The sequence below is a fragment of the Macrotis lagotis genome, chromosome 5 (assembly GCF_037893015.1).
Source record: "Macrotis lagotis isolate mMagLag1 chromosome 5, bilby.v1.9.chrom.fasta, whole genome shotgun sequence".
Taxonomy (NCBI): domain Eukaryota; kingdom Metazoa; phylum Chordata; class Mammalia; order Peramelemorphia; family Peramelidae; genus Macrotis; species Macrotis lagotis.
Window position 1 is genome coordinate 174,415,614 of NC_133662.1, and position 24,148 is coordinate 174,439,761.

Sequence of the window (24,148 nt, forward strand, 5' to 3'; positions counted from 1 at the left end):
TCCATGGTAAATTGGGCTGATCATTGAAGCAAATAACTAAGGCCCTAAAAAGACCTTTTCTGTAGTTATCTAAATTTTGCAGAGGAAAAAAACCCAAATATTTACAAACCTTGTGTGTGTGTGTGTGTGTGTGTGTGGAGAAAGAGAGAGAGAGAGAGAGAGAGAGAGAGAGAGAGAGAGAGAGAGAGAGAAAGAACAGGCAGAAATTTAATAGAGATTAATATAAAGTCCTACTTAAGTTAAAAAAAAAATCACCTCCACAATTACAAGATGGGGAAGCATGGCTAGACAGTAGTTTGAAAAAGATCTGAGGATTTTAGTGGACTTTAATTTCAGTATGAGTCAGAAATGTGGCATGATAGATAAGAAAGCTTTTGCAATCCTAGGCATAGCTTCAAAAAACAACAAAACGATGTTTCAGCTCTGCTCTGCTCTGTGAGCCACATTTCAGGAAGGATGTTGAAAAGTTCTAGAGTATTCAGAGGGCAACAAATCCTTCATTTAGTCATTCAAGGGGTCAGCAAACATTGAACAAGCTCTTACTTTAAGGCAATGTACTGGGATACAAAGAAGGGCCTGCCCTCAAGGAACTCCCATTCTAATGGGCAAGACAACATGGAAAAAACCATGGACATACAGGATATATACAATGTAAATGGAAGGATTTCCAGTGTACATACCAGGAAATTAAAGGACATAAAGTTCATCCCGCAAATATTTATCTCCTAACCACCCCCTTTCCTCTCACACTACCTTGGTCCTATCATTACCAGCCATACTATTACAAAACCCTATTAATTGGACTTCCTGTCTCCAGTCCTTCCCCATTTCCATTACATCCTCTATCCAGGTACCAAACTTGTGTTCCTAAAGTACTAGTTTGACATATTATTTCTTTGTTCCAAAAGCTCCATTGTCTCCCTTTTGCATCTAGAACAAAATAAAAATTCCTTTGTTTGGCTTTTAATGATATTGTTATCCAGCTATTATACTAGACAAAATTCTATTTTGGACACGTTAAATTTGAGATATCTATGAAGCATATAGTTTGAAATGCCAGTGAGAGACTAGGGCTATATATAGATTTGGAAATAATTGAACCCATAGAAATTGACAAAATCTCCAATTAGATAGTATAGGAGGAAAAGAGAAGAAATCCCAGGACAGAGCCTTAATTAATGAGAGGGACATGATTGAAGATCCATCAAAGGAGAGTGAGAAGTGATCAGAAATGTAGAAGGTCAACCAAAAGTAAGCTATGTTGGCAAAACTTAGAGAGGAACAAGTATATGGGAGAAGAAATTGGTCATAAGCATCAAAAGTTGCAGAGATTTGACTTGATCACAGAGGAGTGGAAGCAATGAATGGAAATTGCAAAGAAGCAAATTTAGGCTTAAAGAAAGTATAGTTTTTAAAATCCTAAGCATTCAAAACTGAAATTGGATGTTTTGCAAGTAGTGGGTTCCTCCTCACAGGCTAGGCCAAATGACCACATGAAGAGTATTATATAAAAGTGATACTTTTTCAGATATGAGTTAGAATATATATTTGCTAAACTCTTTTTCAAACTGTAAGAATCTATGAAAACTTAATTTGTATTTAGTTATTTTTATACATTCCACTATATTTTCCCTTCTAGATTATAAACTCCTCAAGGGCAAGAACTATGTTTTATTCATCTTATTATCTATGTTTGACTATGTCTTTTACTTAATAGGTACTTGATAAACATTTTCTCACACTCCTGGGTCATTGTCTTGTGTGGATAAGTTTGTATAGCTCACAGAAACTACGAATTATGTTGTGCAGGATTAATCAAGGTGAACAGGTCATAATGGAGAGCTCTGACAAAAGATGATCCACTGGAGAAGAAAATGAAAAACCACTCCAGTATCTTTGCCAAGAAAGTCCCATTAACAGTATTAAAACGATAAAAGATGTGACATTGGAAGAAGAGCCCTTCAGGTCAGAAGGTGTTCAACATGTTACTGGGGAAAAGCAGAAGACAACCTAAAGTAGCTTTAATATTAATGAAGTGGCTAGGCCAAAGCCAAAAAGAAGCCTAGTTGTACATGTGTGTAGTGATAAGGTAAATCCAATGCTATAAAGATCAATATTGCATAAGAACCTAGATTGTAGGATCTATAAATCAATTTTCTCTTTTCATTCTTTTTTTTTAGGCTTTTTTTGCAAGGCAAATGGGGTTAAGTGGCTTGCCCAAGGCCACACAGCTAGGTAATTATTAAGTGTCTGAGGCCAGATTTGACTCAGGTACTCCTGACTCCAGAGCCAGTGCTCTATTCACAGCACCATCTAACCACCCCAATTTTCTCTTTTCACATCCCAGCAAGGTTATGCTTAAAATTCTGCAAGTTAGGCCTCTACAGAACATAAACCAAGAATTACCTGAAAAGCAGGCTGATTTTTAAAGAAGTGGAGGAACTAGAGACCAAATTACCAATATTCACTGGACTATGGAGAAAATAGGGAGTTCCAGAAAAAACATGTACTTTTGTTTTATTGACTAAACTAAATTAAACTAAATTGTGCGGATCACAAAAAAAAATGTGGCAAGTGCTCCAAGAGATGAGAGTATCGAATCATCTTACTTGTCTCCTAAGGAACCTGTATATAATTAGAATGAGAATGAAACAATCTAATGGTTTAAGAAATACAGTAGGAGGGCGGCTAGGTGGCGCAGTGGATAAAGCACTGGTCCTGGAGTCAGGAGTACCTGGGTTCAAATCCGGTCTCAGACACTTAATACCTAGCTGTGTGGCCTTGGGCAAGCCACTTAACCCTATTTGCCTTGCAAAAACCTAAAAAAAAATACAGTAGGCTGTATATAGTGTGGGAAAGAAGTACAGTAAGGCAGGCTATATATAGTGGGAGAGAAGAGATAAATGAAGGTCTATAGTACCACTGTGAAACCTAGACAGTCTACCAGAGCCATGCCAGGAAAATGAATCGCTTCCATTTAAAGTATCTTAGGAAGATTCTGAAAATTAATTGGCAGGAAAAAGACATTGAGGTCCTTTCTTGAGCTAAACTACCATTCAGACATTATTAGAGAAAGCTCAACTCTAATGGGTTGACCACATCATACTTAGCAAAAAAGACTATTTTATGGAGAACTCACGTTTTATGGAGTGCTCACAGTGGGATCAGAAGAAGTGATTTAGGGACACTCTGAAGGTCTCTCTTAAGAACTTTGGAACTGATTGTGCAGTGTGGGAGGCATTGGCACAAGATCTCCCATCATGGCGTGCCCTCATCAGAGATTCATGTTCTTCATGAGCAAGGCAGAATGGAAGCAACTCAAAGGAAATGTGAGATGCTTAAATTTATCGTATCTAACCCAGATGTTTATATGAACTATTTGTGCCAACCTGTGGTAGAGCATTCCAAGTTAATATTGGTCTGATCAGCAACAGCTGACATATTATAACTTGTCCCAAACATGTTGTTTTGGTCTTCTGCAATAATGAAGGACAAGAACTACCAATATTGTCATCCTATTTATTTAATATATATATATGTGAAATGCTAGGCAGGATGAATCAAACACTGGAATTAAAGTTGCCAGGAGTAAGAGCAACAATCTCAGGCATATGCCATTCTTTTGGCAGAAAGTGAAGAGAAATTAAGAAGTCTCTTGATAAAGGTGAACAAGAAGAGAATAAAAGCTGGCTTGAAGCTTAACATCAAAAAAACTGAAATCTTGGCAACTGATCCCAATACTTCCTGGCAAATAGAAGGTGATAAAAATGGAAGCAGTGTAAGATTTTATATTCTTGGACTCAAAGATCACTATGGATGATGAGTACAGCCATGAAATTAAAATACTAGCTCTTCCAAATCAAGAGAATATTGTACACATTAACAATAACATTGTGAGGGGCAGCTAGGTGGCGTAGTGGATAAGGTACCGACCTTGGAGTCAGGAGTACCTGGGTTCAAATCCGGTCTCAGACACTTAATAATTACCTAGTTGTGTGGCCTTGGGCAAGCCACTTAACCCCATTTGCCTTGCAAAAAAAAAAAACCTAAAAAAAAATAACATTGTGAGTTGATCAACTATGGATGCAACTCCTCTCAGTAGTTCAGAGATCTAGGACAACCCTGGGAAATTCTCATCCACAGTAAAAAAAAAAAAAAAATTAAAAAACAGAATCTGAATGGATAGTATGTTCACATTTTAAAAACCTTCTCTTACATTTTTCGTTCCTATCCCATGGTTTTCTTTCTTTTCTCTTAGTCTAATTCCTCATACACAAAATGATAAATATGTAAACATGCTACACACAAGTGTATATGTACAGCTTTTATTAAACTATTCACCACTATGGGGGGGGCTGGGAAGAGAGGGTGGTAGAAAAAAATGTATAAAATAAATATGCAAGTGGATGAATGTTGAAAAACTTTCATAACATATAATTGGAAAAATAAAATAAAATTTTAAAAAATACTTGCTCTTTGGAAGAAAAGCTATGGCAAATCTGAACAGTATACTAAAAAGCAGAGATGTAACCTTGCTGACAAAGGTCCATGTAGTCAAAGCTATAGTTTTTCTATTAACAATGTATGACTGGAATAGTAGGATTATAAGAAAACCTGAGCACAACATAATTGAAACTTTCAAATCGTGATGCTGGAGAAGACTTTTGAGAGCTCCTTGAACAGCAAGAAGACAAATCAGTCAATATTTAGAAGAAATTAATTCAGGTTATTCACTGAACAGTCAAATACTGAAGCTAAAGCTTAAATGCTTTGGCCATATAATGAGAAGACAGGAATCACTGGAAAAAACCTTAATGTTGGACACAAAAGGAAAAGGTGACAGCAGAGGATGAAATGGATGGATGATGTTATGTAAAAGATGCCTTTGGACAGACTTTGGGAGATGAGAATAGAAGGTCTTGGCATGCTATTGTGTGGGATAAAAATTCACTTAAAAATATAGACTCCTCTGAGCAAAAAGGAAAAGTTTATTTTGACTTTTCTCGAGAAAAGGGCATACTCCAAGTCTCACAAAGGTAGTGAAGATCAAGGAGCTGCCCTGAGGTGACAGTGAAGCAAGATTATATGGCCTAGCACAATTCCCCCCTCCCTAGCCTCCTCTCTTCCAACCAGATTGGTTAAGGTTTTTCAGAGTTAAAATCTTTATGCCAAAAATCTACCTAGAAACAAAGAGAAGAATAAAAGGTTTTCATAAAATATTACCTCACCATCCAGATGGTGAGGGTATCAGAAGAAGATTTCTAATGACCTTCTGTTAAATGAATTAATGTCTGAGTATGCAAGGTCTTCTTAGTTTAGCACTTATCAAACAAGAGAAAGCAGGCTACTATTCTCACAGTCTATTATCAAATAGGTGGCTAAGACTGCAAGGTCTCTTCTCTGGAAATAGTCCACTGTTTCACTCCCTAGCAGAATTGGGAGGGTGACTGACTGGGAATGCAAGGCCTCTCTCCCTCTCCTAAGAATAGTTTAAAGGTAATAGTCTGTTTTTGCTTTAATGATTTTTAAACCTGAGAGGACTTCATTAGGAATGTTAACTCTTAAGAGGGAATATTCCACTCATTATGATCCATGGAGTCATGAAGAGATGGACACAGCCAAACAATTGAAAAACTACAAAACATTCTGTTAAATATTATTGACCTATTATAAGAAAGAAATGAGATATCAGTGTGTCAGGATGAATTTAAGGGAAAATGCTCGATTGTCCTCTATCGCTCTACTTCCCACACCCAGTTTAAAATGTTTAAAAGACATTGAAATGAATGATACTGTATTTAAAAGACATTGAAGTCAGAGTAGCAGTAGTTGCTGTTTGTCTTACATTTCCAAAGAGGACCAATGATATCATGAGTGATGTCTTGAAATGTGTGTGTAAAGCAGGGTTGTACAAAGTTGTCAACCTCACTCTCTCTTAGAGTCATCAAAGTTCAGTGGCAAGACAAAAGTCAAGATAATTGGCAATTGTCCAGAATGCAGTGGATGATCTGGTGTCTTTGATGGTTGACCAACCTCTAAGTATTCCATAGTGCCTGCTTCAGTTTCCATAATGAACAAATTGTTCCCATCCACCCATTCCTAGTCTTCAGGGTATGGGGTAGACACCCCCTAATTCACGGTCGGGTTTGAGACCCATCAACTTCCCTCAGCCTGGTTTAGCTCATCTGCTGAGACAGTTTTACTGGGTTGTGACTACTGAGCATACTTGGAGCCATAGGTGAGAGTTGAGTACCAGGTAGGCATCAAAGACAGATGAGTACTCCGGGTATGTCTTCCCTGAATGCTCCAAACACACCAACAGTCAGAAGAGACATCAGGAAAATACTTACTTTCTCATTTGCTAGAACAACTTTGATTCAAGGCCACACCTAAACAATTCTTTATTAAAAAAAAAAATACATTCCTTTACTTAAAAAAAATAACTATTTAGAAAAAAAATAGATATCTTATTTTCTGATCTTGTTATCTCTAATACTTTTTGTTTCTTCCTTAAGGATATGATTTCTCTCTCATCACACTCAATTTGAATTAATGTACAATATGGAAACAAAGTAAAGACTGACAAATTGCTTTCTATGGGGGGGTGGGGGGAGTCAGATGGGGGAAAAATTGTAAAACTCAAATAAAATCTTTAATAAAAAGAAAAAATAACCATTTATTGAACTTCATTCTTTGCCAGGTACTATGGGGGTTATAAAGATAAACACAACACAATCCTTACCTATAAACAAGGGGAAAATAAGACAAAAATAACTATAATACAAATCACAGTATGATAAAAGTGCCTATTGTATATAAAACAGAATTTTGAGGAAGAAAAGATCATTATATAAAAGATCACTTCTATAAAGCCTCCTTAGAGACTTTATAGAAGAGCTAGCAATTCAGCTGAGCCTTAAAGGATGGGTGCAACTACAATAGGTAGAAATTGAAGGATAGAGGTGTAGGCAAAGATGGAAGGGCAGGAAAAACTACTGTGTTCTGGGAATGGGGAGTAGTTCATTGTGCCTATAAAGAAGATTGTGTGGAAGAGGAAGTCAATCGATGAACATGTATTTATTTCCTACTATGTGTCAAATACTTTTCTAAGTGCTAAGGATATAAATTAGGTAGCTAGGTGACTCAGAGGATAGAGTGCTGGGCTCTATCCTCAGGAAGACTTAAGTGATCCTGTCATAATTCATTAGCGAAGGAAATGGCAAACAACTTCAGAGTCTTTGCCTACAAAACCTCATGGAAAGTATTGAATTTGACTCCGGATTGAATGTGAGGGTGAAAGGAGAAATATCTTTTTTTTTTCAGTTTTTGCAAGGCCATGGGGTTAAGTGTTTTGCCCAAGGTCACAGAGCTAGGTAATTATTAAGTGTCTGAGACCACACTTGAACTCAGGTCCTCCTGACTCCAGAGCTGGTCCTCTAGCCACTGCACCACTTAGCTTCCCCTAAAGGAGAAATGTCAAGGGAAAGAGAGAGGTGATTGAGGTGAAGCCTATTTGTCTTGGGGAATGGTAGTCAGAACAGTCAAGGAAGAGAAACTGTTTTGGCTTGAGAAAATGATTTCAAAAGGCTGAAAAGACTTGATGAACTGATGTTGAGTGAAGTGAGCAGAACCCAGAGAATACTGTACACATCAGCAGCAATATTGTGTGGTCAATTATGATGGATATATCTCTTCTCAGCAGTTTGGTGATCACTTCTAAAAGACTTGTGATAGAAAATGTCAGCCACACACAGAGATAAAACTATGTCTGAATGCAGGCCAAAGCATACTATTTTCACTTTTTAAAACTTGTTTTATGTTTTTTCTTTCTTTCTCATAGGTTTTTCCCCTTTAGTTCTGATTCTTTTTTCACAACATGACTAATATGGAAATTTGTTAATATGATTATACATATATAACCTATATTAGATTACTCACTGTCATGGGAGGGGGGAGGGAAGAGAGATTGATAGAAAAATATAGAACTCAAAAGCTTACAAAAAGATGAATGTTGAAAACTATCTTTGCATGTAATTGAAAAAAATAACATTCAAAAAAGAAAACTAATTTAATTTTGAAAATTCAATTGAACATTTCTATTTAATAAGTTGGGGAAACAAGGATAAAAATAAGACAGTCTCTACCCTTAATGCCAACCAAAAGCTATAGGAATAGGTTCAACCTAATAATCAATTGGTAGAGGGAACTCTGTATCTTCTTTATAACTTACTGTCTTTGAAAGGTGCCTAGGATTTTATTGTTCGGTTGTTTCAGTTGTGTCTGAGTTTTTGTAATTCCATTTGGGGTTTTCTTGGCAAACACACTGGAGAGGTTTTCCATTTCCTTTTCCAGCTTATTTTATAAATGAGGAAGCTGAGGTGAACAGGGTTAAGGAGTTGCTATGGTTCACAGTGTCTGAAACCAGATTTGAACTCAGGAAGAGAGAAGATAATGAGGTAAAGTTAACAATTAATTAGACTTGAGTTGGAGGTGGAAGTGAGGAGTTAAGGATGACTATGAGGTTGTGAATTTGAGAAATTGGAAAAAATGGTTGATACTCTTGACAAAAATGGAAGTCAGGAGATGCCTGGGTTTAAAAGGAAAGATAATGAATACTATTTTGGTCTTGATGAGTTTTAGAAACCTACAGGACATGTAAGTAGAGATACCCCAAAACAGCCAAGAATTGAAATTGGAGTCCCTAAGAATGAAGCTGTCTGAATCAAATGACTTCAGATTCATCTGCATAGATATAAGAGATGCAAAGAACCTTTGTGAGGTGAGGAGAGACAGAAACAGAGCAAGAGACATAAACACAGAAGAGACAGAAAGACAGAAAAAACCCAGAGACACAAAGAGACATCCAGTGAGAGTCAGAGAAAGAAAGACAGACAGACAAATTGACAGAGACAGAGAGAAGAAAAGAGGACCTAAGGCAGGGCTCTATAGAACATCTGGAGTCAGGGAGACCTGAATTCAAATCTAACCTCAGACACTTACTAGTTATGTGACCATGAGTAAATCACTTAATTTGCATTTGCCTCACTTTTCTCGTCTGTAAAATGAGGATAAAAATAGCACCTACCTCCTATAGTTTTGTTAGAATCAAATGAGAATGTTTGTAAATAACAGTATGGTGTCTGTCACATAGTGGGCATTTCATAAATCCATGTTCTATTCTTCCTCCCCCCTTCTCTTTTTCAAATTTGATTCCAGATCATTATTCCTCTCTAGTGTTTATACCTGATAGACACTTAAAATATTAGACAAGTTCTTTGAGGTATTCATTCAGATGCAGATTGAAATATGGGCAACAGAAATTTTTCATACTTTTGGTTTTTTTCCTGTGTACATAGACCAGATGTCTTCCTTTGAGTCACTGGAGATTGATGTGTTGAAGATTGATATAATCAATACAATGTCATCCACAAAGAAAAGTATCAGGAGAACTTCATCATTCATGGAGAATTCCTCCTTGATTTGGACTTTGCAAAATTAGAAAGGGGCTTCTATGGCAAGATGGTAGCTAGGTGGCTCATCTTCCTGAGTTCAAATCTGGTCTAAGATAGTTACTAGTTGTGTCATCCTGGGCAAGTCACTTAACCAACTGTTTGCCTCAGTTTCCTCATTTTTAGAACAAACTGGAAAAGGAAATTGCAAACCACTCCAGTATCTCTATCAAGAAAACCCCTAAATGGGGTCACCAAGAGTCAGACACAACTGAAAAACAGCACTATTCATAGGAGGCTACAATCGGTCATAAACAGAAAGTCGCCTCTAAAACCATATTAAAGTGATCAGGTTCCCTGATTAACCCCATGAATAAATATTTTATTTTTTCTTCCCCAGGTGTCAAAGTCTGAATTTATTCATTTAATCACTCTGAGGAGTGATTTCTCACCAGTTGCACTCCTTGAACTGAACTCAACAAGATCAGATCATGCTCCCAGGATACTTTGCCATCAGGAAACTCTTCATTCTGCAAGACTTGAATGAACTTTGGTGCTCACACCTCAGGACCAAAATCCCTCTGATTGGAGGGCTGGAGAGCAAGGCAGAAAACTCCTCCTAAAACATCCAACTTTTTATTTCCTACCATTTGCACTCCTTGGATTGAAGTTAGATATTTTTTTAATTGTATGTTGGGGCAGCTAGGTGGTGTGGTGAATAGAGCACTGGCCCTGGAATCAGGAGGACCTGAGTTCAAATTCAACCTTAGTCATTTCATAATTACCTAGCTGTGTGACCTAGGGCAAATCACTTAATCCCATTATCTTCAAAAAAAAAACAAAAACAAAAAAAATTGTATATAGAAGCCACTTTTCTTTTTAATTTATTTAAGGCAATGGGATTAAGTGACTTGCCCAAGGTCACACAGCTAGGCAATTATGAAGTGTCTGAGACCGGATTTGACTCCCTCTTGACTCCAGGGCCCATGCTCTATCCACTGTGACACCTAGCTGTGCCTATAGAAACCACTTTTAAGGTCAATCTGCTTTATCAACATTTTCAAGTCTACACAATCAACAAAACTTCACCATCCCCTTGTGCCCCCGCCACTGGCCACTGTTTACATCCCTCCCTCTTCAGTTACCTTTTGTATAATTGTCTTCTGAGAGCTCCTTAGGTAAATAGGAATAAAGATATATCCAAAGAAGCAAAGAGTCATCCCTTAGAAAGCAGGGAGATTGGGTTAAGATGGAAAAGACCTGGACATAGAGTTAGTAACCCATAAACAGGGATGCACTGGTAAATGTATAAGAACTGACTCTCAAAAAAAATTGCATTTAAAAAAAATCACTTTAAGATTAATTACACTTTAGGACCATCTGTCCCTCTGATTGGAGGGCTGGAGAACAAGGCAGAAAACTCCTAAAACCTCCAACTTTTCATTTCCTACCATTTGTACTCAAATATTTATTCGACATTTAAGGTTCATTCCAACACCATATCTATAATTCAATTGCCTTCTTTCAGCTCTCACAATCATGAATCTATAATGATAATTCTTTTATTATTGTTATGAACACTTCCTCACTTTCTCAAGTCTAAACAGTCAACAGAACAATAAATTAAATCTTCATTTGTAACATTTATGATTTCTGAGGTGAAAATGCTCACACTGAAAATTGAAAACTTGGTTCTCCTGAGCTGCTGTGAGCTGCTTCCAGCAAATCCCTGGTTATGCAGGTTTCTCCTCTTTAGGGAGAAAGAACTCTAAGATAGGGGACTAAGGCTGCAACAAACATGCTTCTGTCTCATCTACAATCCAAATAAAAGAGACTTCCCATATGCCTTCTTGTCCAATGTAATCAGTTCATCACACACAAAAAAAGTAAATTTTCCCTTGGACATAGTATTTTCTACCAAATGTGGTATAATAAAGAGTAAGCTAGACCTTGGCCTGAATTCCATGGCTGAACTTTATTAGCTGGATAGCCAAGGGTAGATCATGCCTGTTCTCTGAGCATTGGTTACCTGATCTATAAAACAGTGATCATAATATTGGTGATATTATATGTATTTTCTAAACCTTAAAAGAATTCTATGTAAATATCAGATAATACCATTACTGGAATGGCTCATTCTGAGGTCATTCATGACTTCCTATTTCCAAGAAGCAACATGGTATAGTGGATGAAGCAGACTTGGAGTCAGAAAATACTAGGTTCAAATATTTATTGACATTTAAGATTCATTCCAACTCCATATCTATGATGCTAAATTCAATTGCCCTCTTTCAGCTCTCACAATCATGAATCTACAATGATCTAACTGGTCTCTGTGTCTCTACTCTCCCTTTTCAATCCATTTTTCACATTGTTATAAAAATAATCTTCCTAATGTATAGGTTCTATGAGTTTATTCCACATAACCTCATACTCCTAAACATTCAGAAGCTCCCCATTATATTCGCTATATTTCATTTGAACTGAACTTCTAGCTGTTCTCTAATCAACATGTTCCATGTCTAGAATGATCTGTCTTCACATCTCTATTGGTTGAAATTCTTCCCTTCCTTCTAGACTAAGAGTCCTTTCCTGATCCTTCCCAGATAGAGGTAATTATTCCTTCTTGGAATCTCATGCCTCTCTGATTGATTCCTCCTAGCCAAAGATATTATTCTAATGTGTTATTTTTATCACCTGTATTTACCACATCGTATCCCCTAAATACACTGTAAACTCCTTTGAGGTCAGGAACAAGCTGTTTTTTTTGTGTGTGCCCCCTGCACCTAGTACAGTGCCTTATATATAATAGGTGACTGATCAATGTTTTCCTTGGGTAAATAGTGATACTTATAAAAGAAGTCAGTGTAAAGTCTACCAGAGTGTGTGTGTGTGTGTGTGTGTGTGTGTGTGTGTGTGTGTTTGTGTTGTGTGTGTGTGTGACAGCTAAGAAATAAAAACAAAATGGATGATCACAATTTGGAGAATGGTTAAATAAAACCGAGTCACATGAATGAATGGAACATTGTTGTTTAGTTGTTTCACTTGTGTTCATCTTTTAGTGATTCCACTTGGGATTTTCTTGGTAAAGATACTGGAATGTTTTGCTATTTCCTTCTCTAGTTCATTCTGCAGATGAGAAAACTGAGGCAAAGAGGGTTGAGTGATTTTCCCAGGGTCACACAGCTATTAAGTATCTGAGGCTGGAATTTGAAATCAGGTCTTCCTAACTCCAGGTCAGGTATTCTATCCAATGTTCTACCTAGTTGTCAAACAAGTGGGTGATGAATACAGAGAAGTTTGAAAGGCTTACATGAACAGTTTAAAAGTAGGCAAAGCCAAGAATACAACATACACAATAACTACAACAATGTAAACATAAAATCACAAATGAATGTTGTCAAATTATAAAGAACATGCTTGACCCAAAAGAAGAGATATAAGAAGACATCTCCCACTCTACTCTTTTGCAAAGTTTGGGGGTTCATGAGTATAAAATATTGCATATGTGTATATCTGTGTGTATATATATATATATACACATACATACATACATTTTATATATATATATATATGTAAATATACATATGACTCTGATTCCCTGGATGCCTTCCCTCCCTTGAACATACTGGGAAAGACAGCCCCACATTAGGGATGACTTGCAGGCAGTCTAGACATAGCAGTCATTACCCATCCCAAGTCCCAGAGGCATATGTGAGTCTGAATCTGGCTCTGCAACATAATCAGCTCTATAAAAAGGTACCAAAGCTTCAGCCAACCTAATTATCTACTGCTGCAGCCACAGCTCTACCTTCTCCTTAAAACTCCCCATTACACACCACTCCCACACAATAATGTTTACATTACAATTCTACAAATACTAAGTGCTGTGAGTTTAGAGAATGAAGAAAATGCTTTGTACTAATGGGTTCAAAGTATTGTTCCTGATGGCTAAACAGATTATGATATAGTAATGGAATGGAACACAATCATGCCATAAGAGATAAAGGGAACAATTTCAGAGACATTTGGGAAGAATTATTTGAACTGATGCAGAGGAATTATGAAGAAAGAGGAAAACCATTTATGCATTAATACCACTGTAAAAACAAAGAACTTTGAAAACTATAACTATTTTGATAAATAATAATCAACCATAATTCCAGAGGATCAAAGAAGAAAGATGTTTCCTTACTTCCGGACAAGAGAAATGATAGACTCTGGGTACTCTAGAGTGAAACAAATATTTTGGAAATGATCAATTCAAGAACTTTTTTCTTGATTATGCATATTTGTTACAAGACCTTTTTCTTTTTTTTAATGGGAATGATTTTTTTTATTCATTGAAAATATAAAATTCAAAAATAATTTAAATGTAAAATTATAAAAAAAAAGTCTCCATAAAGAATTAATTTTTTGAGCTATGCTTTAAAGGATGGGTAGGATTTATAAACAGAGAAAAAAGATTGACTTTCTATAAGAATAGAACAATACACTGAGAGGAAAATCTATTTATGATACATTTATGGAAAAACATATAGGACAATTTGACAGAAAGCAAGGGTTCATGTAAAGATGAAGTTGAGAGAGGAAATAAACAGGATAAAATAAGATTTTATTTGTAAAGTGCATGGCACATATTACTTTCTTCTTAAATGCTTGTTCCTTCCCTTGTATTACCATCAGCCATCTTAAGCAAAAGGATACATATACCATGTAAGCATGTTGATCCACTGGATGAAGGAGCCAATCTTCTTGTTTGAAGGAATGCTCAAAATTATCTTCCTCATCAGTCCACCACAAAACCAGAAATTGGTACCCCCTAATTCATCTTCTTCAAATATTAAGGGTCTTGTTAAAAAGCAAATGTTTTATATGAAAGCCTATATTTAGGGTATAGAGAATTAGAGGAACTTCCTTGGACTCCATGCTTTGCATTGCTGGCCTCTGGTCCAGTGGTTAGAGAAATGATTCATCTTGGATTTTTTTTCTCATTCCTACAATCAATTAATTGTTGGCTCCTTCTGTTTCTAACCCCAATAACATCTGACACAAGGGCCCGCTTCTTACTATATGTACAAACATATGTATTTACTATATTTACAAATATATGTCTATGTATCCTTCTCACTATTTGTGAGGTTAGGACTTTCACATATAGAACTCTCACATTAGCTCTCACAGAGATTATTTTAGTAGCCTCTTAACTGATCTTCCCACTTTTAATCTTGTCCTTTCCTTTACCGAGCTATGTATGGATCAGATCATGTCACTCCCTACTCCAAAACCTTCACTGCTACTTATTACTTATAGAGCAAAATACAATCTCTTTATCCTGACATTTAAGGTCCACCTTTACCCCACTGGCAACTTTATTTTATATTTCTCCTTTCCCACCCTTTGTTACAGCCAAATTTTACTACTAACTGTTCCCCAACTCATCATTCAGCTCTGTTTATTTACACAGGAAGGTCCTCCTCATCTCCACTTTCAGAATTTTTCTGTTCTTTCAAGAAGAAAGAGGAATATTCATAAAGCATCTACTATGAGCCATACACTTTTTATATCATCTCATTTAATTCTCACAGGAGCTTATTATTATTCCCATTTTACACTTGAGATAATTAAGACAAACAGGGATTAGGTAGCTTGTCCACAGCCAGTAAGTGTCAGAAGTCAGACTGGAATTTAAATCTTTCTGACTCCAGATATTTTGCTACTAATTTAGTTCTGATATCTTTACTCCTATATTAAATTTTGCCTTACACATTTACTAGTTATATGACCCTAAGTCAATTAACCTTTAGGAGCCTTAAATTCCCCATCAGTGTTATTATTGTGAGGATAAAAAGAAATGATGCTGTGTATATATAACATTTTACAAAACTGAAAAGACTATAGAAATGTCAATTATCATTATTACTGGGGGAGAATGCAATGTGTATTCCACTGGAACTGGGATCTCATTTGAATTGTTCCTTCAAAAGATGTAATTACTAATCCATACGTGTTTACTCATTCTGTACTGCTCTTGCCCACAATCTCTCTGAAGTCCACTACCCAACATGTTTTCCCCAAGGTCTTTCTTGCTTCCTCCTGCTGGAGCCCTCCGTCTGTCTAGTATCATTACTTGATCCATCCATCTTCTCTTCCCATGATCCATTTTCCTGATTGACAGATACCAGATAATGTGAAGGGGTTGGGAGGAGAAGACCATGAAGAAAACTATTAAGCTCTAACTAAGAAAATGATAAATGATAATGAAAAACATAATACATAAAGAGAAGCTAGAAGGCAGTAGAGAAGATGTTGACAGAGGAATGTTCAGAAATAATCAGGAAAAGTCAATGGTGGCCAGATTCCAAAAACAGCAATGTATCAGAGCCTAGGTCCCAGAGGCGGTGTCTAAGTTGTGGTGAATGAAAATCTACCAAGGAAATTATTCCACAGTAGAGTTACCAGAGATACAAAATTCCAAGTGGCCGTGGCAACAGATCATACAGCATGTCAATATGTATTCCTGAACAACCCAAAATGTATTACAGAATCTTCCGTTCTTTTGTTTCAAAAAATGCTGTTGGACACAATCTCTTCTGGAGCACACAAATTTGAAAATGGAACATTATATATAAAAAGTGTTTTCTAGCCCTGGAAAGTCTCAGGGTTGCTACTATGATCATATATAACTATTTGATTTGTAAGAAGTAATGATTAGAATTGCCTAGCTGTGTGGCCTTGGGCAAGCCACTTAACCCCATTTGCCTTGCAAAAACCTAAAAAAATAAAAAATAAAAATAAAAGAAGCAATGATTAGGGAGGAAAGAAGAAAAAAATTACTTCAAGAGACCATCCCATTGCCCCTCAATGATCAACCTGAGATAATCTTCAACTTATCTTAAATATATTTTGATGGACACCTATTTTTCAACATGGTGGTCATCGTGTTGTCTCCCATTAGAATGTGAGGTCTGGAATATGGGGACTTTGTGGGGGTTTTCTCTGTACTCCCAGCACTTATCATAGTGCCTAGCCCATAGGTAGTAGTAAATAAAAGTTTGTGACTGAATATTGGTGGAAATTAACATTAAATATAAATAATAGTAGACATGTTGGTTTGTTTGTGTTAAATTTAAGTTAAATGTAGTGAGATAATGTATGTAACAATAATAATAATAATCAGTGAAATTTGAATAATAGATATGGTATCAGAGGGCCTTAATTTTAATTTGCCAGTTATTTGGGGTTTGGGCAAGTCACTAAACATCTCTGGGGTCTCATTCAATCTGTCAACAAACCCATGCCAGCTACCATTCTAGGCTCTGGGATAGGTGGATAAAAGTGGAACAGTGCCCATCCTGAAGAAATTTACTTTCTATAGAAGAAGATAGGTGTGTTCATATATCTACATACACACACACACAAAAAAAAACATGTATATGCATACATATAGAGACAGAGGCAGGGAGACAGAGAAAGACACAATGAGAGACAAGGAGCGACAGACAGAGAGTTATTGTTTGGGGGCAAGATATACATATATATATATATATATTATATATAGCCCCAAACAACTTCATTTTTAAGAGGCTCACATTCTAATGGGGGAAGGAAACAAAATAGTGTCCATACAAGATATTATATATATATATATATGTATACATATATAATATGTATATATAATATATACAATAAATTACAAGGTAATTTTGATGAGAGCATTAATAGCTGGGATGATCAGAATAATCAAAGTAGATGATCTATAAAGTCCCTGCCATTTCCAAACATAAGACCCAACTTAAAAAAAATAATATAGCTCTGCTATGACAAATACAAAAAGTTTCAGAACTTATAATACCAAATGAGATAAATCTCAAACTTTTCTTTCTTATCCAAGAAAATAGCACATTGACAATCCCATTCATTTTGTCTTTGCTCCTTTAATAAAACTATACACTTGAAATAGAAAAAAATTATTCATCAAAATAATGAACTATATTCAACTTTTTATTTCTACTTGAGCTTCTTATTTTATAAGTATCATTGAATTATTCTGGTTAAGGTCTCAGTGATTTTTCATAAGTCAGGAAGGTAACCCAAGTATCTTGACCTCTAAAGCTCTGGTATTTCACCTCTGTGAACTCGTATTCTATATCTAGGGTCACAACAGGTAATAAAAAGTAAAAGGGGAACAAGAGACTCAGTACTGAGAGACTATAATCCCATCACTTTCCACTGTATTTAAACCTAGGTCTCAGGAAGACTTATCTTGAGTTCAAATTCAGCCTCAGACAATAACTCTATGATCCTAGGAGAGTCACTTAACCCTGTTTGCCTCAGTTTTCACATCTGTAAAGTGACCTGGAGAAAGAAATGACATAATCCAATATCTTTACCAAGAAAACCTCAAATTGGGTCATGAAAAGTCTGACAACTGAAAAACAAACCTGAATACTTATTAATTGCTTGACATAGGATTTGAATCCAGTTCTATTTGAATGCAAGTGTAACCCTAATTTATTCATTGTATGAATGACACATGGAGAAGAAACCACCAACATGCTTCACTTATTAAAAGTCCAGTCCAGGAAGATCTATCACTAACGGCAGGTACAATTTATAATATAATTTAAAGATTAGCAAAATGTTTACATGTTATCGCATTAGATCCTTCAAGCAGGATGATCCAGGTAGATGTTGATGTTATCCCTAGATTTGAAAATGAAACATTATATATAAAAAGTATTTTCTAGCCTTGTAAAGTTTCAGGGTGGCTACTATGATCACATATAACTATTTGATTTGTAAGAAGTAACGATTAGGGAAGAAAGAAGGAAAAAAAATTACTTCAGGTAGAGAGATTAGATGAGTTGTACAGGGTCACACAGCTAATAAGTATAAGTATAGGATTTAACTCCAATCTTCTTAACTCTTTTTTTTAAAGGTTTTTGCAAGGCAAATGGGGTTAAGTGGCTTGCCCAAGGCCACACAGCTAGGTAATTATTAAGTGTCTGAGGCTGGATTTGAACTCTATCCACTGCCTCACCTAGCTGCCCTATCTTAACTTTTAAATGTGACATTCTACCCACGTGGGGCAAGTATATGGTGCAATGCACAGAGCACCAGCCCTGGAGTCAGGAGGACCTGAATTCAAATGCAGCCTCAGATACTTGATTCCAGGTGTATGACCTTGGGCAAGTCACTTAACTCCATTGCCTTGCAAAAACAACAAAAAACCCAAAACAAGTCATTCTTTCCACTGTCCCACCTAGCTGCCTATCTATAAAGCTTTTCTCTCATTCCGGATCCATATGGGTTGGAAAAAGAAAGATGGAAACCCATATCCAAAGAAGCCTCTATGTATTTGTATCAGCAGATGCAGGGTTTGCTGGTTGTCTTCCCTCTGGATCATTGTCCTTCCTGGTCCTATTGGCCAGTCTGAGAGGAGTGCTGTGGGGCCTCAGAGACGCCTTCCTTTGCATTTCTCTAATCAGCAATGGTTGCCTCTTCCCTCTTAAGAGTAGATCTCCTTGAGAGCCGGGTGGAGTTTTTATCTTTACATCCTCAGTCAGGAGAAGGTGCTCCAGGGATGCAGGTGGATGGGCAGGGGAGGGGCCCGAGGCATCTGTCTTCTTACCCGGCTATAGAACACAAGTCTGGCCCCCTGTGGACCCGCAGGCTCCCCATCGGACAGCCCCTCTCTTTTGGTGTTCCACGCGGGGTCCTGGCAGTTTTTCACTCGTGTCCCTGTGTGGTCCCACGGGGCGATTACGTAGCTCTTTATTGGCTTCGCTCTTAAGAGCGGCGGGTCGCAAGGTGAAGGAGGTGACGCCGCACTTGAACTCGGATCCTCCGGACTCCGGAGCTGGCATTCTAGCGCTGCGCCCCCTGGCTGCCCCTCAGAGTGAGCGTTTAATCAATATTGATTGGCTTCTCTGGGAGAAGCTCCGTGTGGACAGCGCCTGGTACATAGTAGGCGCCTAATAAAGACTGAGTTCTCTAAGAGGTGCACCCTGAGGCACCCAGCAGCCTCTCTGTGCTCCCCCACTTCTACAGGAGGTGCCTAATAAAGACTGAGTTCTCTGTGAGGTGCACCCTGAGGCACCCAGCAGCCTCTCTGCTCCCCCACTTCTACAGGAGGTGCCTAATAAAGACTGAGCTCTCTGTGAGGTGCACCCTGAGGCACCCAGCAGCCTCTCTGTGCTCCCCCACTTCTACAGGAGGTGCCTAATAAAGACTGAGCTCTCTGTGAGGTGCACCCTGAGGCACCCAGCAGCCTCTCTGCTCCCCCACTTCTACAGGAGGTGCCTAATAAAGACTGAGCTCTCTGTGAGGTGCACCCTGAGGCACCCAGCAGCCTCTCTGCTCCCCCACTTCTACAGGAGGTGCCTAATAAAGACTGAGCTCTGTGAGGTGCACCCTGAGGCACCCAGCAGCCTCTCTGTGCTCCCCCACTTCTACAGGAGGTGCCTAATAAAGACTGAGCTCTGTGAGGTGCACCCTGAGGCACCCAGCAGCCTCTCTGCTCCCCCACTTCTACAGGAGGTGCCTAATAAAGACTGAGCTCTGTGAGGTGCACCCTGAGGCACCCAGCAGCCTCTCTGCTCCCCCACTTCTACAGGAGGTGCCTAATAAAGACTGAGCTCTGTGAGGTGCACCCTGAGGCACCCAGCAGCCTCTCTGTGCTCCCCCACTTCTACAGGAGGTGCCTAATAAAGACTGAGCTCTGTGAGGTGCACCCTGAGGCACCCAGCAGCCTCTCTGTGCTCCCCCACTTCTACAGGAGGTGCCTAATAAAGACTGAGCTCTCTGTGAGGTACCCAGCAGCCTCTCTGCTCCCCCACTTCTACAGGAGGTGCCTAATAAAGACCCTGAGGCACCCAGCAGCTCCGCCACTTCTACAGGAGGCGCCTAATAACGACTGAGGTCTGCAGAAGCTGGGCCGCACACAGCAGGCGCCTGATACACGCCGGGCCGCCGGGCCCCCGCGCCCCCAGGCCCCCGCGCCCCCGCGCCCCCGCGCCCCCGGGCCCCCGCGCCCCCGCGCCCCCGCGCCCCCGGGCCCCCGCGCCCCCGGGCCCCCGCGCCCCCGGGCCCCCGCGCCCCCGCGCCCAGCCCCGTGTGCCCCGCCGCTCGCTGCCCTGCGCCAGCTGGGGGAGCCGCGGCCCCGCGGGCGGGCGCCCCGAGAGGGTTAAAGTGCGCCGCCGGGCGGCCCCGCGGGCAGGGCAGGGGCCGAGCGTCCGGGGGCGGCGGCGGAGGCGGGCTCGCGGCGGCGGGCAGCGGAGGAGGGCGGGCCGGGCCGGGCCGGGCAGGAAGAAGTTGGCGGCGGACGGAGGGCGAGGCGCAGCCCGCGGAGCTCGGGGCGCGGGCCGGAGCCGGGCCGCCTCGCTCGCGGGCGCTACATGAGGCGGCCGCCGGGCTGCTGCGGGCTGAGCTAGCGCCCCGGGCGCAGGAGGAGGAGCGGCGGGAGCGGCGGAGGAGCGGCGGCGCCGCGGCCCGGCCCCAGCGGCCCCGCTCCGGCCCGGCCCGGCCCGGCCCGGAGGACCCGCCCGCCAGCCATGGCGACCAAGGTGAGGCGGGGCCGCCCGAGCCGGGCCGGGCCGGGCCGGGCCGGACCCGGGGGGGAGGGGCGGGGAGGCAGGCGCGGGGGCCGCGCGGACGCCCCCTCCCGAGGCGGGCCGGGGCCGGGGCCGGGGCCGGGGCCGGGGCCGGGGCCGGGGCCGGGGCCGGGGCCGGGGCCGGGGCCGGGGCCGGGGCCGGGGCCGGGGCCGGGGCCGGGGCCGGGGCCGGCCTGGCCTGGCGCGGCTCCGGCTCTGGAAAGTTTTCACCTGAGCGCGGGCTGCGCCCCGGCCGCGGAGGGAGGGGGCGGCGGGCCCGGAGAGGCGCCCCGAACGGGGCTCCATCCCGGGGCGCGGGGCCCGAGCCTGGCCGGGGGCGCCCCACCAGTGCGGGCCCGGGGAGCGCGCCTCGGAAAGTTGGCGGCGTGCCGTGGGGAGCGGGGCCGGGCGAGCCGAACCGAGCCGACCCCCCCCGCGGCCCGGCCCGAGGACTCGCCGCGGCCGTGGGGCATTACGTAACCCCCGCGCCGCGCAGACCCCCTCCCCGGCACTGGCTTCGGCCCGGACCGGGGGCTGCGGGGGGCTGCGGGGGGCTGCGGGGGGCCGGGAGCCCGCCCGCCCCAATCTGATTTTTTCTCTTTGAGTTTGACCACTAAAGTTCGTTGCTTTGGGCCGTATTATTATTATTATTTTTGCATAGGTCATAAATGAGGAAGTTTCGGGGGGGGGATATTCAGAAACATGAAAATTGTTCCATTACAATTACCTTTTTGTTTACTAAACCATCAACTCCCCAGCGGAGACTGATTTAAACTTTGTCCGCCCCCCTTCCCCCCACTTCTGCAGACTAGTCGTTGAGTAAATGCCGGAATTGAATTAGTTATGTGTGTTTAATAATAATTTATAAGGAATTTACTGTCCTCTTGGCACAATACTAAGGGCTATCTCATTCGTTTCTTACTGCCACCTTGCCAGGTGGGTGCTATTATCATCTTCATTTGACAGATGAGGAAACTGAGGCAAACAGGGTCACCCAGCTACCAAGTAAGCAAAGGTTCATGTTAATGGGTTTATATAAAAGATGCAGATTAGGACCCCAGGAACTCATAATTGAAATCAATTTTATTACTATGAAACACACTATTCCTTAGTTTGATCAGGTATGATTATTCAGCTTATCTTTTTAAAACAAAACAACATTCAGCACAAACATTTCCAAGAAATCTTGTTATTATGCCCAACATTTCAGTCATTATCAGTGACACATTCTGTACACTGATCCCAGAATCTTAAAAGGTAGCAAATAGATCTCAACTTAGTAATGGAGCATTAGTGTGTTCTATCCTGAATATCCTTTTGCATTGAACTAAATAAACTCCGATTTAACTAATTAGAAATGCAGCATACTTTTTTACCACAACTTGAACTTAATTTTTTTTTTACAAGTTCAGAAAATTTGGTTTGGATAGTTGTGTGTATGAGTGCTCACTGGCCAAAACTTCATGTGGTTGCATACTGATAAGACAGAGCTAAAATAGTTAAATACTTGTAATAATTTTGTTATCTATTGCATTCAGAAGGCAAATTTCTGTATTCTGATTAAGTTGTTTCCCCCCCTACCCCCAGTCATCAATCCACATTGTACTTATTCCATGCTTGCATTAGAACAAATATTTCTGTCCAAAAGAAAAATTTTAATGGTTATTGAACTTACAACTTAATCCAAAGAAGCTTTTATTTGGTTTAAAGTCGTTCTCCCCCCCCCTTTCCCAATGAATAGCGGTACTTTCTTCACATTGGAGAAGTTTTTTTTTCCCTTTATCTAACTCTTAATTTTGAGAAAGACTCAACTTTGGACATATCAAAGACCAAGATAGTTAGGAAGCCTAATGTTGATGTCACTATTAGAAACTGGTCTCAATCCAAAGTGGGGGTGCTAAAGCAGAACCCTAAATTGAATACTTTGCCCAGGCGGATTCAATCAAGTCATGTCTATAATTGTACATGTATGTATATGTGTACATGTTTGCAAAGGTATACATATTCACATACCTGTATAATAATTAAATTGGAGAGAGGGCATGCAGTTAAGAGTAGAATGCTAGACCTGGAGTCAAAAAGAACTGAGTTTCAGGCCTGCTTCACACCTGTTAGCTTTGAGACAGACCTTGGGCAAGTCACTTAACCCTGTTTGCTTCTGTTTCTGCATGTGTCAAATGAGCTGGAAAATCAAAATGGCAAACCACTCCAGCTTGTTTTATAAGAAAACCCAAAATGGGGTCATGAAGAGTCAGACAACTGAAAAAATGACTCAACAACAACACGGTTCCCTTACTTTTAAATTTTCTACATCATTGTCTCACTCTGTCAGTGTTATTAATCCAGCCCTAATTTCTGTGTGTTTCTTTTGTTATCTTATTCTTTTCATTACCTTTCTGCATTTTTAGAATCTTTTCAAAGTAAATCTGTCATTTAGTTTGATAGTAATTAATTAAGGTGATTTTTTTTTTAAGCTTGTTGGAGATATTTCTGATATGAGCATAGCAAGAAAAAGAATAAGAATAAATAAAATTTAGGAATAAAATGTTACCATTTTTCCTTCCCTGGGTAAGATTGTTTGTGTAGTTTTGAAGTATTATTGCCTTTTTTATTTCTTTGCTCTTACCTCCATTCTCAAAAGGAAGGCCAGCATAATCAATTATATTATAACTGGGACAGGAATGTGCTGTACCACAAATGAATGAAAAACCTATTTATTAAACCTTTTGCATATATGCCTGCCCTCAAGGAGCTTATACTCAACTGGGGAGGTGAAGTAGGGGTATGATTGATGACCAGGAATGGACACTGTTTGAAATTTTGGTAAATGTGGACTTAGGGGGAAATGCATCCACACTCCCCCTTTTCAGGAGAATCAGCAGAATTGATTTGATCCTGGTTTCAAATCTTTAAGGAAAGTGAGAATGTTCTAAATATGAAGGGATTCAAATCTCCAGGTTATGAACTAAGGAGATGTGGTGAGAAGGGAAGATGTTCTAAAACTAAGGCTACTAAGAAGCTGGTACCTTTAAGAGACCATTGTCAGATTGACCAAGCCTTTCTGGATCTTTGTATTTGCTACCCGTAGGTGCTTAAGAGAGTTGG

General features: G+C 40.2%; 1 protein-coding gene across 1 annotated transcript in view; it reads left to right on the forward strand.

Annotated features, from left to right (window-relative positions):
* Positions 1-20,775: 20,775 nt before the first annotated feature.
* The window catches only part of SNX9 (sorting nexin 9), a 111,924-nt gene continuing 108,551 nt past the window's right edge, over positions 20,776-24,148 (forward strand). Inside the window, exon 1 of the mRNA XM_074187919.1 lies at positions 20,776-21,016. Coding sequence (XP_074044020.1) covers positions 21,005-21,016 — 12 coding nt within the window. The 5' untranslated portion in view covers positions 20,776-21,004. The remainder of the gene's footprint in view (positions 21,017-24,148) is intronic.